At 53.7% G+C, this 14,914-nt stretch overlaps 1 protein-coding gene across 1 annotated transcript; it reads right to left on the bottom strand.

The window, feature by feature from the left end:
- Window positions 1-1,184: 1,184 nt before the first annotated feature.
- nr1d1 (nuclear receptor subfamily 1, group d, member 1) lies at window positions 1,185-12,301 on the bottom strand. Its single transcript, XM_069185714.1, has 8 exons — window positions 11,925-12,301; window positions 7,377-7,622; window positions 6,968-7,056; window positions 6,401-6,545; window positions 4,989-5,698; window positions 3,949-4,134; window positions 3,261-3,471; window positions 1,185-2,528 (listed from the first exon to the last, which is right to left on the bottom strand). Exons 1-8 carry the CDS (start codon window positions 11,980-11,982, stop codon window positions 2,332-2,334), a joined length of 1,842 nt encoding a protein of 613 aa, XP_069041815.1. The 5' UTR covers window positions 11,983-12,301; the 3' UTR covers window positions 1,185-2,331.
- Between the last annotated feature and the right edge of the window lie 2,613 nt (window positions 12,302-14,914).

Here is a 14,914-nt window from a genome sequence, read left to right on the forward strand (position 1 = left end):
TGGATCTGTTCGGCTTTGCTGGTGTGAAAATCAGAAGACATGGGGCATTCTGGAGCAAACAGGTGGCCAAGTCCTGACATGGAGTATCATATGGAGTATATTTTTGCCCCCAAAGGATTTTTGTGTCTGCTGTGGGGTGGTGCTGGCAGTGGGAGCAGAGACACACACCAGGGGCTGCCGGTTAACTGGAGCTGCTAAAGGTGTTTTTTTTTAAATAGAAGTAAAAGTAAATGCAGGTATGTGAACTGGTAGGGTTATTTATTTGTAATCATTAAAGCAGCGTTACCACTGTCCAGCCTGACCTAGTGCAGGAGGTCAGCAAGCCTGGGCCTGCTCACCACTGGGCGGGGGGACCTCTGAGGAACACCAGGTTGCTGTCCTTCAGTCCTCTAGGTGGCGCTGTTCCCTCTGGAGCAGAATGCCCTCCTGGTGCCCCAGTATAGTGACCAAGAACCCTGTGCTATAGGAGCTGCCGTTCTTCAGATGAGAGATTAACCTGAGGTCCTGCCTAAGAGAAGGGGTGTAAACTGCATCCTAAACCCTAGTTTTTGATTGTGCTAATTGTGTTAAGTCTTCTCCTTGCTAGCTTTTCTTTCTTCCAGTGAAGCTACCTTTTAAGGCAGTATATAAAACAGCTCCACCCTGGGACGCCAATCCATCGCAGGGCCACACAAACACAGACAAGCGCACGTGTGAAACTGGAGAGCCCAGAGGACACCCACACGAACACGGGGAGAACACGCAAACTCCACTCCTCAGGCCCCCAGTGTTGGGAGGCAGCCATGCCCTCTAAAGTTTCCCCCTTAATTGAACTGGTGAGGCGGCTTCTCATCCTCCAGATCTGCAGTGCTGGTGAGGAGAATGAATGTCTGCAGAGGGTCGCCCCGGTGGGGCTGCACTGCAGCGCGAGAGGAGCTGACCCCTCCTGTATGTAAGGCATTGGGGTGTCCCTGGGGACGAAGAGCACTGAGCTAATAGAAGGAAGGAACAGGTAAAGGTTTATTCCATGCTGAAAAGAGTTGAAAAGAAACAATGTTTTGGCTGAGGAGCCTTCTTCACACCTGCAGAAGGCTCCACAGCTGTTGCGTTTCTCCTATTTTCAGTATGGAATAAACTAAAATAATTACTTATTTGGCACAGCAAGCAATAAAGCAGACCCATTGCTAGGAACAAACCCTGCCATCTGATATATAGCCCCTTTTTGGGGGTTCTGTTTTAATTCTTACATATACATTTTTTTTTAAAAAAGGCATCCCTCCACACCATATTTACAACGAAGTAATATGTACATCCTAGCAACAAAAAAACAGAATTACACATAAATTAGAAAGCAGACTACTAGATAACACGTCTGAATATTTTTAGTTTCTTTTCTCTCCTCCGACTTGTATTATAGAATTCTACATATAAACACACACTCTTATGTGATATGCACTGCAATTTTTTTTTCCTTTCCAAAAAATATATGGTACATCAATTTCAAACATCAGTATTTAGATATTTATAAATATTTACAAGTATGTACAATGTAAAGTTATAGGGAAAAAGTAGTTTTGTGTTTTAGTTATATATACTGTATAAACTTCATTCATAGCATTTACATAACCATGCATTTACAATGTACAGGAACACAGCGTTTCAATAACAGCCTGTCATAAGGTCCAGACACTCTCCCACGAGGACGCTGACAGGAATAGTTTATTTTCCAGGGATCAAGGGACAAATCCTTTGTCAGCAACAAAGTTAGTGGAGAGGGCTTCCCATACTGTGGGGTATCTGCAGGGGGCAGTTTGTCCAGCTTTCCCAGAAGCTGACACCCTGTACCTTGATCCTGGGTCTTCCAGCAGTACTCCGTTTTCTGGCTTTCTTCTTCCTGTGATGCTGCAAGACCTCCAGCGTTCAGTGTGTCAGTGTTCAGGTCAAGGCGCTGCTGGAGTGTTTTTAGTGTAAGCACCAAAACACCTGGATCTTTTGGGGTGGATCATCAAGTGCCGTCCTTCCTCCCTTAAAATAAAGAGATGTCTCGCGATCGAACTCGAAATGTTGAATGTAGGCTCACGTGCAGGCTCTCGTTGAGCCTGGTTTCTGGAGAGCAGCTCTCTTCATTTCGTTGCCGGTCCCAGGCGCTCGTGACGTTCCGCGGATTTGCCAGTCGAGGGTGGCGGCCCTCTAAAAGTATCGATAGAGTGGAATGAAAAGGCGCCGCCCCTCGCCGCTGCCCACCGCAGGCCAGAGAGTAAGTCGGTCATTGCGCCGTGATCTCCGCGGCTCGGCCCCGCGCCTGCAAGGAGGCGGGCTCTGTCCGGAAGTGGCTCTCCGGGGTCCCGGCGCTCAGGCGTCGATGCGGAAGGACAGCAGCTTCTCCGAGTGCATGTTGTTGAGCGTGCGCAGGTCCGGCAGCTTCAGGAGCAGCTTGGTGAAGCGGGACGAGTCGCCCGGGCAGCTCTTGGTCACCAGGGTGCGGAGCGCGCGGATCAGGGACTCCTGCAGCAGCTCCACGGAGTTCACGTTCTCGATCCCGGAGCGATCTGGGGGCGGAGGGCAGAGCCGTCAGTGTGTGGTGGCATTGTCCTACACTACAACATGCCCCCATTCCAGTAGTTTGCTCCCTTACAAAAGCAGGACTGCGCTACAGTGGAGTTACACCGTTACTCCTGGAGTTTGACCTGCCTGTCTGCATATCCTTGTGGATGTGTACTGAGTGGCAAGTAGGTGTCAAAAGCACACATCACACAGGTGACCAGTACAAGACTACAAACAAGGCATCCCAGAGGCCTAATGTCCTGACCACCCAGGAAAACCCCAGACTCTTGCCAGGTCTTCAACTCTTAATGCCTATAAAGGCCAGAATAAGGTTAAGCCACCATCTGAACTAAATAAAATCTAACCAGCGGTTAAATCTCTCTGTCTGCCAACCTGGATGCCACAAAATTAATGGGCACCTGTCCCCCTATGCCAAACTGCACCCACTGACCAGAAGAAGCCGTTTTTAACCCAGAGATTCTTCACTCAGGAGATCAGCGTTCCCTAGCAACTTGTGGAGGAGACAGGAGGACACAAAACTTAAAGCATCCTTATCATCCATAAGCATGATCTGGACAAGGACCTCACACCTGGCGTATGCTTTGGCATACGTTTTGTGTCCTCCCGTCTGGTGCTCTGGTCTACCCGGAGCACCTCCACCGTGGGAGATAAAGAGATAGACCATGTCTGTCTGAACCTGCCCCAGCCAGCCTGTCTCCCTGTGTGGCACCCCTCACCTGCAGAGACCAGCACAACTGCGGTAAAGAGACCCAGCTCCTCGGCGGAGAGCTCCAGGCTGCCGAGTTTCTCGCTGAAGTCGAACATGGCGCCCAGGAGGTCCCCCATGCCCATCCCGCGCAGGGCCTCCAGGCTGTAGGTGGCGCCGGAGATGAAAGTGACGGTCTGCTCCTTCACGTCGAAGAGCGAGGCAAAGCGCACCATCAGGACCTGCCAGGGGGCGCCGAAGAGCACAGTGAGCGCACTGGGGGCAGAAATGCCAGCCTGTCCGCACAGCTGGATTTTAACAGACAGCTGCTTTGCTGTTTTATTAATGCCCAGTTACTCCTTACGCAGGTAACTTGTAATTGTAATGCAGCACTTTTTAGAAGTAGATCCCATCCCCAACCCCGCCTGTATGAGCACTGATCTGTGTTGCGCTTGTTAAATTAAACCTAGACACAAAGTTCACAAACCGGTCATCTTGATAAATAATGAACGATGCACAATTCTGTTCAAACTCTGGTCAAGTGGGTCTTGTGTATTTTGGCCTTGCAGGTCACAGAGGGAGGCTAATCAGGGCTTCTAAAGAGCTGTGGTGCCCAGTTTGTTGGCAGGGTGGGTGTGTGTGTGCGCTGGGTGCTCATCCTAATGTGGCAGGTCTCCGTGGCGAAGTAGCCCCAGTGGCTGCTCCCCGGGGTGCCCTACCTCAAAGGTCCCGGCTTTGAGCAGGGTGACCTGGTCGTGCTGGGACAGCTCCCGGAAGCCGGGGATGTGCTTGGCGAACTCGACCACCTCGCGCACCGCCGGGGTGAAGCCGAGGGAGAACTCCTCCCAGATCTCCTGCGCCGACTTGCTGGGGTCCCCGTGGGGGTGCATGTTCATGGGACAGGCCTGCGGGGAGCACAGAGCGTCAAAGAGCCTGGATGGTAACAACCGCCCCCCCCCCCAACACACACACACACTTGCACGTCAGCTTGTGGATGAGATCCCCCTCAGTTCCTCCGATCAGGGGTGTGTGTTCCTGATTGACCACAGGCTGCGGGGGGGGGGGGTGTTTCCCCTCCTCCCTGTCTGTGGGGCTCCCTGACCCTACTGATCTGCATCACCTGTATCACCAGCAAAGCAGCTGTCTGTTTGAACAGAATTGTAAGACTTTTGGGTACTGTTCTGTTCTAGTTTGTTCTTTGCATGTCCTGGACTGTGAGTAACTCTTCTTAGCGCACTTCTCACTCTACTGATTGAATTGTACGTATTGTATTAATATTATTGTACCATTCGTTACACTGTGGCTGTGTTGTCTGTGTGAAGCTGCTGTTGCACGGCAATTTCCCTCACGGGATCAATAAAGTATCTATCTATCCCATGAGCCATCAAGCCAGAGCCGAAAAGTTATCTTTCTGAAAGGGGTTTCACCTGGACAGAACGAAAATGTCTTTTTCCCTGAAACGGAGACGGCTCCTTTCTGACCCTGCTCTTGCTGCGGCGTGTGCAGAGCACTGTGTTGAAATGAGTCCGTACTGAGAGGTCTGTTTCAACGCCTTGCAGCAACACTCCTGCCAAGGTCTCCCGGATCACACGGAGATCCGGGTTCCTTCTGTTTCCTTCATCTTTTACTGAAGCCATCTGCTGCTCCCAGCAGAGCTCTGCTGCTCGCGTCCTGCGGTGTCTGGTTTCATTCGGGCGCAGAGCCTGACGGATCAGGTGGCTGTGAAGTGTGAGGTGGACAGCAGGAGGACAGCACTCACCAGCAAGACATCGGGGCGACTCTTCCAGGGGCAGTTCTGCCCCTGCAGGCCGTTGGCCGGCACACGGTTGGGCTCCTGCCCGTGGGCATGGGGCGCGGCGGGCACGAACAGGTTGCTGTGGCAGAGCCGGTGCCCGTTGGCGTTGTTCTGGTGGGGGAAGGCGTGGCCGTGCCCGTTGGCGTAGGGGCCGGCGGAGAGCAGGTGGCACCCGTTCTTCGGTGGGCCGGCGTAGCCGTTGTGGGCCAGCACGTTGTTGTCGTGGTGATAGATAGTGTTCAGCCCGTTCAGCTGGTACCCGCTGGAGCACAGGTTGGCCTCCCAGTTGTCCAGCCCCCTGGCCTCCCCGCTGTGCGGCCGCAGGCCAGGTGGGGCCAGCTTGTCGTGGGCGTAGACGAAGGTCTCGCGGTGCGCCCGGGCCACGACGGCGATGGTGTGGTCCACGCCGGGACTGGGGCAGGGGGGCGGCAGGGCGGGCGGGGGCGCGGCCAGGGGCAGGGGGCTCTGCGAGAGTGGGGGCGGGGGCAGGGGCAGGGGGGAGAGGGGCGTGGGCGGCTGTGCCAGGGGCTGCGGCGCGGCCTGGGCGGGCAGTGCCAGGGGGGGCAGCTGGAGCTCGCTGTGCAGCTGGTTGTTGACCATGTTGTTCATGGCGCTCTGCATCTCCGCCAGCATCCGCTGCTTCTCCCTCTTGGGGATCCGGCCGAAACGCACAGCTGCACAAACACAGGGGCAGAGGGGGGTCACTCACTAGCACTGACCGCTGCACAAACACAGGGGCACAGGGGGGTCACTCACTAGCACTGACCGCTGCACAAACACAGGAGCACAGGGGGGTCACTCACTAGCACTGACCGCTGCACAAACACAGGGGCAGAGGGGGGTCACCCGCTAGCACTGACCACTGCACAGGGGGGTCACTCGCTAGCACTGACCACTGCACAGGGGGGTCCCCCGCTAGCACTGACCACTGCACAGGGGGGTCACCCGCTAGCACTGACCGCTGCTCAGGGGGGTCACTCGATAGCACTGACTGCTGCTCAGGGGGGTCACTCGCTAGCACAGACCGCCGCTCAGGGGGGTCACTCGCTAGCTCTGACCGCCGCTCAGGGGGGTCACTCGCTAGCTCTGACCGCCGCTCAGGGGGGTCACTCGCTAGCTCTGACCGCCGCTCAGGGGGGTCACTCGCTAGCACTGACCGCTGCACAGGGGGGTCACTCGCTAGCACTGAATCAACGTGGAGGGCACAAGCAGACACCCGCGTGCCAGGAGGCACTTCTTAACACGCAGGGCAGCAGAGCCTGGGAGACACTGCCCAGCCACGCCGGAGGAGCTCCTGGGCTCAGTGAAGCAGGCGGGACGGGCGAGTGGCCCCTGGCGGGGGCGCGGCAGGGGGCGGGGGGCGGGGGGCCACTCACCGTCCCGGGACATGCCCACTGAGAGACACTTCTTGAAGCGGCACTGCTGGCAGCGGTTGCGGTTGATTCTGACGATGGAGCAGCTCTCGTTCTTCAGGCACTTCTTGTACTGGATGTTCTGCTGGATGCTGCGCCGGAAGAAGCCCTGCAGGCAGGGGGCAGCAGAGAGGGGGGTTAGAGAGGAGAGGGGGGCCGAGACCGACAGGCAGGGAGACAGAGGTGCCCCTGCAGGGCCTGGCTGAGCCCCGGAGGCATGTAGGGGGGGTGTACAGGGAGTTGAGTTTGGGGTGTACAGTGTGTGGGGGGGTGTACAGTGAGTTGAGTTTGGGGTGTACAGTGTGTGTGTGGAGGTGTACAGGGAGTTGAGTTTGGGGTGTACAGTGTGTGGGGGGGTGTACAGGGAGTTGAGTTTGGGGTGTACAGTGTGTGGGGGGGTGTACAGGGAGTTGAGTTTGGGGTGTACAGTGTGTGTGTGGAGGTGTACAGGGAGTTGAGTTTGGGGTGTACAGTGTGTGGGGGGGTGTACAGGGAGTTGAGTTTGGGGTGTACAGTGTGTGGGGGGCTCACCTTGCAGCCCTCACAGGCATGGACTCCGTAGTGGAACCCCGAAGCCACGTCGCCACACACCTTGCAGAGCAGCACCATTCCGTTCAGCTCTGCAGGGACAAACAGCAACACAGGTCACCTCCGCCTCTGCAATACAGTCACCTGCTCTGGAATACTGAGGTCACCCTCCCCCCTCTGCAATACAGAGTCACCTGCTCTGCAATACTGGGGTCACCCCCCACTGCAATACTGGGGTCATCCTCACCCCTCTGGAATACAGTCACCTGCTCTGCAATACTGGGGTCACCCCCCACTGCAGTACATCGTCACCTACTCTGCAATACTGAGGTCACCCTCACCCCTCTGCAATACATAGTCACCTACTCTGCAATACTGGGGTCACCCTCCCCCGGCCCCCGGCTGTACTCACTGGTGATGCTGGCGCTGGCCTTGCTGGGGGAGGCGCGGGAGAGGCCCCCCTCGTCCCGGCCCAGCGGGGAGCCCGAGTCCTCTCCGGGGCTAGGGTACGGGCGCGAGGAGTCCTGGCACAGCGAGCCGCCGGGGGAGGGCAGCGCCAGCGACTGGACGCTGCTGTTGGAGCTGTCGCTGTAGAGCGACACGGGGCTCGTCCGGCTCGGGGACCCCCCCGCGGGGCCGATGTAGGAGATGACCCCCCCTGGGGAGAGGGAGAGGGAGAGGAGGCGTCAGTCACAAGCCTGCTTCAGCTCGGGCCGGGAGCTGCGTCAGCATGCGTAGTCTGCAAAGCAACAAGTAAGGGCTTATTCTGAACAAAATATAGGTTTATTATTAATAGAATTCTCCTGCAGGTTTTGAAGTCACCCCTCTCCACTTTGCACTTCCTGAGTGTCCTCTCTTCCCCTCCTGCCTCCTCCCCTCTCCCAGCTTTTGATCTTCTGTGCCGTTTCATCTTTGCTGTCTGCCCTGTCTTTCTCACACCCGAAGAAGGCTCCACAGCCGAAACGTTGTGTTTCCTCTCTTCTCTTTTCAGCCTGGAATAAACCTTTACTTGTTCCTTTACAAGCCTGCTTGTGTTGCCTCGTTCTGAATCACAGAATATAGCGCCGTGCATCCCTGGAGACTGAATCTCTTTCGTGATGGAAATCGGAGGTTTTTACTTTCACTGTGGTCTGAAATGAACTCAGTCCTGTTGATTCTTTTTAACCCCCAACACATGAAAACAGCCTTGCAGTTCCCCTTTACTGCAATAGTGCCCCCTGCTGGAGGCTGCAGAAGAGACGCCAAACCTGGCTGGGCACTAGGGCAGCCAGGCACTAGGACAGCTTTCAGTGCTGCTTGTGGCTGCTGGGGACCATGCTGGTTTCGGACAAAAGCCAGAACCGTGCCTGGGGTGAGAAGGCAGGTCTCTCCCAGCCCCCTCTTGTGGGTTCTCGGAACCACGCTGCGCTGCCGCACACGGTCTGCGCAGACCTCTGCGCAGGGGACCGGGTGACATCATGCAGCAGCTGTTGTGAAAACGCTCATCTGCGCAGATCAGCAGGAGTTTCACCACGCCAGAACTCTCCTTCACCAGCAGCTGACTGTTCTGCGATGCTTCTCTGGTAAAAAACGTTCCTTAAATGTAGAGAATAAGCTGACTATAAGCTTGTAGACGTATAAGATTGATATTTCGTTTTTAGATTGGTAAACGTTAATAATAGTTTGTCCATTTGTCCTATCCAGCTGTTTTCATGCTTTTAGTTATTGATTCCACATCATATTGTATTATATTAATTATATTATTTAACTGAACTTTAAAATGAATATGGTGCAAAGTGACAGAGTGGGCGGTGTTATAAACTAGTCTAGGTTTATATAAATCACAGGGCAGTGAGGTTTGTGCACAAGGAAACACAGGGACACGTTGTCTACAGCCTCTCCAGCGTCAGGACTGGACAGGCGGTGGACTTTCCCTGCACTGCTGACACAATCACCGAGGGGACTGTGTAGCAGCACCTGGGCCACGACACCACCCATCAGGAGTGTCCTGGACTGCGCGGAGCTCCTCTCGGTCCCGGGTCACGTGGCTCGGGGACGCGGCGAGGAGCGACACGTGGCTTAACGGTGGGGTTGATACCGGAGACGGACAGCCTCGGCTGTGCTTACTAACACGTCAGGGTTTCAGAAATCCCCTGCGCACACTGTGAAGCCTGCGGTGAACCGCTCGCACGGGCAGACACGCCCTGTTTCGGACGGGTCCCGCTGTTGGATAAACCTGCGGACTTGCAGAATATCACAACAGTGAAAACCCCTGCTGCCCCCGGAGATTTTCCACTGTATTTACACTGTGTGAAGCGAAACTGATTATTCAGCACTGGACCTTGTTTTTCTTTCAAATTACAACAACACCACTGCCTGCTGCCAACTTTTTAATCACAAGTACACCATAAGAGGGTCATATGACTGCAGAGCCACCATAAATATTTGCGTTTTTACCTGCAGATTGCCACTACCCACTAATCACTAACAGATCCATGGATCTACGCCCTTGGCACTGCTTTGAAAACAGGTTATAAAACTGCACAGAGGAACGAAAACACCAGCCCCTGCCTCTCACCCCAGCCCTCACTAACATAGTCCGACTGTTTTTTTTCATGAACTGCTTGTTATTCTTCTGTCCGAGCTCTGAGGTTTTATATGTAAGATATCTAATAGGGTGGATATTTTGAGCAATCAACTGCAAAAGCCCATAATTCCTACATGTATAAAGCTAAATAAGAAAATAATTCGGTTAACCGTTCAATTAACTATTGATCTGAATGCAGGCCTACTGCCTTGTCTACAAAAAAAATAGATTTTGTTTTTCTCAGTTTCACGTTTTATTTTTACATCCTCGTGTTCTAACAATTCATCCCAAGAACACCGGCAGCGCGATTGGAGGCGGTATTGTGAGTGGAGACCGGGCGTCGTGTTTTCTCCTCTCTCCTTCGTCGCTCGTGTCTGTGGTCTCCGGCTGTGTCGCGCGCGGTGCCCACGGGCGCATTGCGTAATCCCCGGCTCGGGGAACAAAAGGTCAAAGGGTCACTGTGTCAGGTGGAACCGCCGCGTCCACACGTGCGTCCTGCTTGCCGGCCACTGGCCCTGCAGAACGGCGTCACGCCCGCCTGATCCCGGGAGCAGGCAGGGAGCCCTACAGAGGATTTTACTTTGCTGTAAATTTGTATTATATATAATTTGTGTATTATAAGTTTGAAATACACTATGCACGTATGACGTACGCCTGTGTAAGTGCGCATGCCCTAAAGAACGCCTAGTTGTCTGCTTTCTGGTGCCATTATAGAACAGCTTGGCAATAAAGGCTTGGTTACCAGGCAACAGGTTTCTCTGTGAGACTTTTCACCTGATTTAAATACACTAAAAGTCTACTGAGGGGAGCAAAGGCGCAATGCCACGTGATGCCAAATGCCCCCCACCCTTTTGTTTTTGAGGCACCCCCGTGCTGTTGCCACGCTCGGCCACAGGGCCGGAGAAAGGGGTCACCACAGCCCGCGTGCGTGGGAGCTGCAGTGTGAATCAGCTGGAGTCACACCCCCGCTCCACGTGCGCCACCACACCACAGGCTCCTCAACGAGACCGCCCCCTCCTTCCCGCACACATTGACACAGCTCTCGTCTGAGATCAGCCCACTAGCCCGGGCTGCCGGGGAAAGCACAAGCGAAGGAAACGCCACCATAGACCCCCGTTATCGCAGAAAGCAATGGCTTAACAGTTTATTAGTAAATATAATAGGCATGGATATCTTCAAATAAAACAGGATTCAATCTGTCTTGATCCGCTCCAACTGATTTTCCATATGTTAACGTTTAGGAAAAAGCATACAACCTGCCAATCCGCCTATTTCTCCACAGTTCTTCGCTTCTAGGTTAATTTTTTAATTAAACTTCCACTTTCTAGAGAGCCGGAGCCGCAGGTGCCCCGCCCTTTTCACGATATACTCCCGCAGGAACCAATCACCGAGCGCACAGGCGCCTGACGTCACGCGCCGGCCCAGCCTTGTGGGCGGGGAGATGGTGGGGGGGGGTGACGTAATCTTATGTAATGAGCTAGCCGCCTGCCAATGGAGAGGAAGTAGGGCTCAGGATGAAAACAAAACGCACATGGCTAGCCTGCGCGAGCCATGTGAGGTTCAACAGGGCTTGGAACTCCGTACACCTGACTTTCACGTCCTGACCTAGATACAGAAACTGCTGGAAACGGAGATCCTTCACCTGTGCCGGCTCACTTTCCAGTCCTCACTGCTCCCCGTTGTAAGATTGCCAGAGAAAGCGGACGAGGCGTTGGCGGACGGAATGATCGCTTTGCCTCGCTAGAGCGCTTTTCAGACCCCGCGTTCACACAGGAGGGTACCCCAGCATGGGGCAGGTGAAGAGCGGCGGCTCTCCGTGAGGCAGGGGAAACGCACAGATTAGCGGATCAATGTCGGTCATCACACCGCCTAGCCGGTTCGGTTCGGAATCACACAGGCTGAGCCCATCACCGCACATTCGTTTGTGTGTCAGCAACAGCAAACAGAATCTCAGTTCTTTTTGCATTACTTTTATTATCCATAAAACTTGCAATCGCTCGCTATTGGGTTAATAAATACATAAAACCGCGTGAACGCTCTACAGCTCCTAAACACCGCTATTCTAGTTAGAGCTCAATGCACGAATGAGTCAGGCGCTTATCAGAACTGTGCCCGTGTTCAACTGAGCCCAAACCTCTGTGTGCGGTTGATCAGACAGGGATGAGCAAGGAAATATCTACGAATTAACAAGATCCGTCAATCCAAGGGTAACTGTCCTCCGCCATTCGGATCTCCTATATCCCCAAACCATAAACTCCAGTTTCAGGAAGAATTCCCTGTGACATGCGAGCAGTTCAAGATACTACCGGAACAACACTAAGCCTCCTGAACGCAATCGGAGAACTCGAAATGAAAGAAAGTATTAAACGAGGCTCCGCACACTCCGGTAATTACCTGTGTTGTTGTTATTCGTGTCCATGGTCGTTGTCATCTGAAAAGCCAGGAGAGTCATGCAGGTATGTGTGAACTAGCAGACACCCCTGAGGTAAAGGCGGCTTTGGTTTGGCTTCACGTTTCCTTGGCTGTATGGGGTCAGATTTATGCGATACAGAATCTACCACAACTTTGCCATTTTGTAGCTGAGACTTGCGCCTTGCAAAACGAATAAAAACAGTGTTTTGTCTCGCAGGGAGGCTGCCGTGGATCGCAGGGAAGTGAACTCTCTGCACAGGAGCTCGCTCGGGGAAGGCGGCGTGCGCGGGTGCGAGCTCTCGCGCGGTCGGTGTGGCTCTGAGCCGCAGCGCTCGCGCCGGCCAGGTTTTGCTCAGCCTGCCCGCGTCCCCGGGAACGGCGCACGGCCCCGCGGCGCATGCGCGGCCCCGCCTCACCCGTCGCTGGAGCTGCCCCGCACGAGGCTGAAAACGCGACCATGTGACCCCGGGGAGTGCCTCGTGCCCCAGTGACACACTTTTTTTCTGCGGCTCATTTCATTATTTATTTTTATTTCATCTTCGCGCACGTGGGGGAGGAGGTTGCGAGGACAGCGATGGGAATTGTAGTTTGTTACTGAATTTATCTCTCCAAAAAAATTCTTAATAACAGGGACGTCTTCATTCATGCAGCTCGGGATGTTGGATACACAGTATTTGCAGCGATGTGTGTTGCTTTATCGATTCCGTTTGAGTGATATTAGTAATAAATAATACATGCATTCATATATTAATGGCAATGAAGCAAAACTAACACGTTTTCCCTTCTTAAATTGTGACCTATAAGCTCCTGCACAGCTGACAAACCCGCACAGAGGCTTGAAACAGGATGTCTCGCTCAGCACCGGAGGGCCCAGTGTCCTGTCGTGTAACTCAGATCTTAGTTCGTGTATTCAATAAATAATTGACATGAATTCATTACAAAACTTCTAAACAGGTTCAGACGTGTTTTTTCGGTACTTGGACATTTAACGAAGGGGATGTGTTGCGTTATCTACTCGAAAAGATCATAAGGTGGTTTGCCTGATTAAGAAATATTTAGATGAACTGTTTAATTGATTACTCAGAATGGAAAAAGAACCAGGTCTTCCAGAAAAACAGCCTGACACCTTCTGTAACACACCGAGAACATAACAGGCTCCAGGCACCCGCCGCTCGCGGAAAGACTCGAACCCGGGCCAGCGGAGCCGCGAGACAGCAACACTTCCCCCCGTTTATGCGTCCGGATCCCTATTTAGCTTAATGGATATATATATAGTTTCTGACTATATACACACACACATTAATTTTCTAAACGCTTAATCCAACACAGGGGATCGGGAGCCTAACCGGCAGGAAACACCCGGTGCAGGACGCCCGTCCATCAGAGGGCAGATACAGACCAGGGCCAGTTAACCCACCAGCGTGTCTCTGGACTGGGGGAGGAAACCCAGCTGAACACACGGAGAACATACAGACTCCACGCACACAGCCCCCCCGGGAATTGAACCCGGCGCCCCAGTGCCACGAGGCGGCAATGCTGACCACAGTCAAATTAGACAAATGAGACTTCAACAGTTATGATGGTTCCAAACCGCACCAAGAGAAATACTAAACCGCGATCCAGACAGTTTGCCAAAGTTAATTACCCTGTTATCAGACGTGTAGAATATCTTAGGGCTTTCTTTTTCTTTTAAGATCACTTTATTAGCAATATACAATTTCTTGCATTAGGAATTTTACCTGCGAGAAAAAAAGGAGACGGCATTTAGGTCTGTGTGGTTGAAAATGTACACAGCAGTTCTGCGTCACACTGACGGGAGAAGCGCGAGAAACAGCTGTGTGTCTCTCCAGGGGAAATAAACTTGGAAGGAGTTTATCCCCGTGAGGCTGGGATTACGGACAATTCGGCCGCTATCGCTCTGCCTGGGAGCTTCCCGGCCGGGGTGTAGCTCCGCTCACGTTCCTGACGGCTTCAGGGGGCGCGAGGCTCGGGTTGCAGACGGCGCAGATCCGCGCAGCGGGCGTGTCTGGCGGGACAGTCGCAGGAGGCGTGCGGCCCACTTCGCTCGGGACATCCACACCTCAGGTGCGCTATTAATACCCCCCAGGTGGGGGAAACTGGAGCTCATGCTCGCTGGGATGTCCTACATAAAGTCTGGTCAGCCCGGGGCACTGGGGGGGTCAGTTGTCTGTTCCGCGCGAGCACGCACGGGGTTTTTAATAAGAGTCAAGACAGCAGCCTCAGCGAAAGAGAGCTCCCTCCTCCAGAGAGACCCTGTTTCTCCCCAGGCCAGGTGTCGATCGGGTCTTCGATGCTGTTTATTTCCACGCCGGATGTCCGACATCAAGTCCCGGAGCTTTCAAACGATTCTAAGCGCCGCTCCGGCTTCTGCGTGCGAGTTGTTCGACGGGGGACAAAAGCGACGAGGACTGTATTGTACCGATATAAAACACCTAGTCGGCTTTCTATTTCCGATCTCTTTCGGGCCCAGAATGCAGAACTAAGTGCTCAGTCTCACTGGCGCCTCTGCTGTGACCTGCTTTTAGAGTCTCGCCTCCGCTCCTCCGCTTTCTTCTCTTGTGCGCCGATTCCCAGCGGAGTTCTCATACTGGTGAGCACTTAAAACACCGACATAAGCACTAAGAGGCTGCCGGGAAGCACCAGCTCCCTCGAATACAGTTCAATTATAACGCGAGCTTGACGGCAGCAGCCATATCACTCTGCAACTCACAACTGGCAACCCACTGGAGCTCAGCAGGTGTGAGCCTGGTCAGTACCTGGATGGGAGACTCCTGGGAAAACTGAGGTTGCTGCTGGAAGAGGTGTTAGTGGGGCCAGCAGGGGGCGCTCACCCTGCAGTCTATGTGGGTCCTAATGCCTCAGTAGAGTGACGGGGACACTATACTATAAACAAGCGCTGTCCTTTTGGTGAGATGTAAAACCAAGGTCCTGACTCTCTGTGGTCATTAAAA

This window comes from Lepisosteus oculatus, chromosome 28 (assembly GCF_040954835.1).
Source record: "Lepisosteus oculatus isolate fLepOcu1 chromosome 28, fLepOcu1.hap2, whole genome shotgun sequence".
Classification (NCBI taxonomy): Eukaryota; Metazoa; Chordata; class Actinopteri; order Semionotiformes; family Lepisosteidae; genus Lepisosteus; species Lepisosteus oculatus.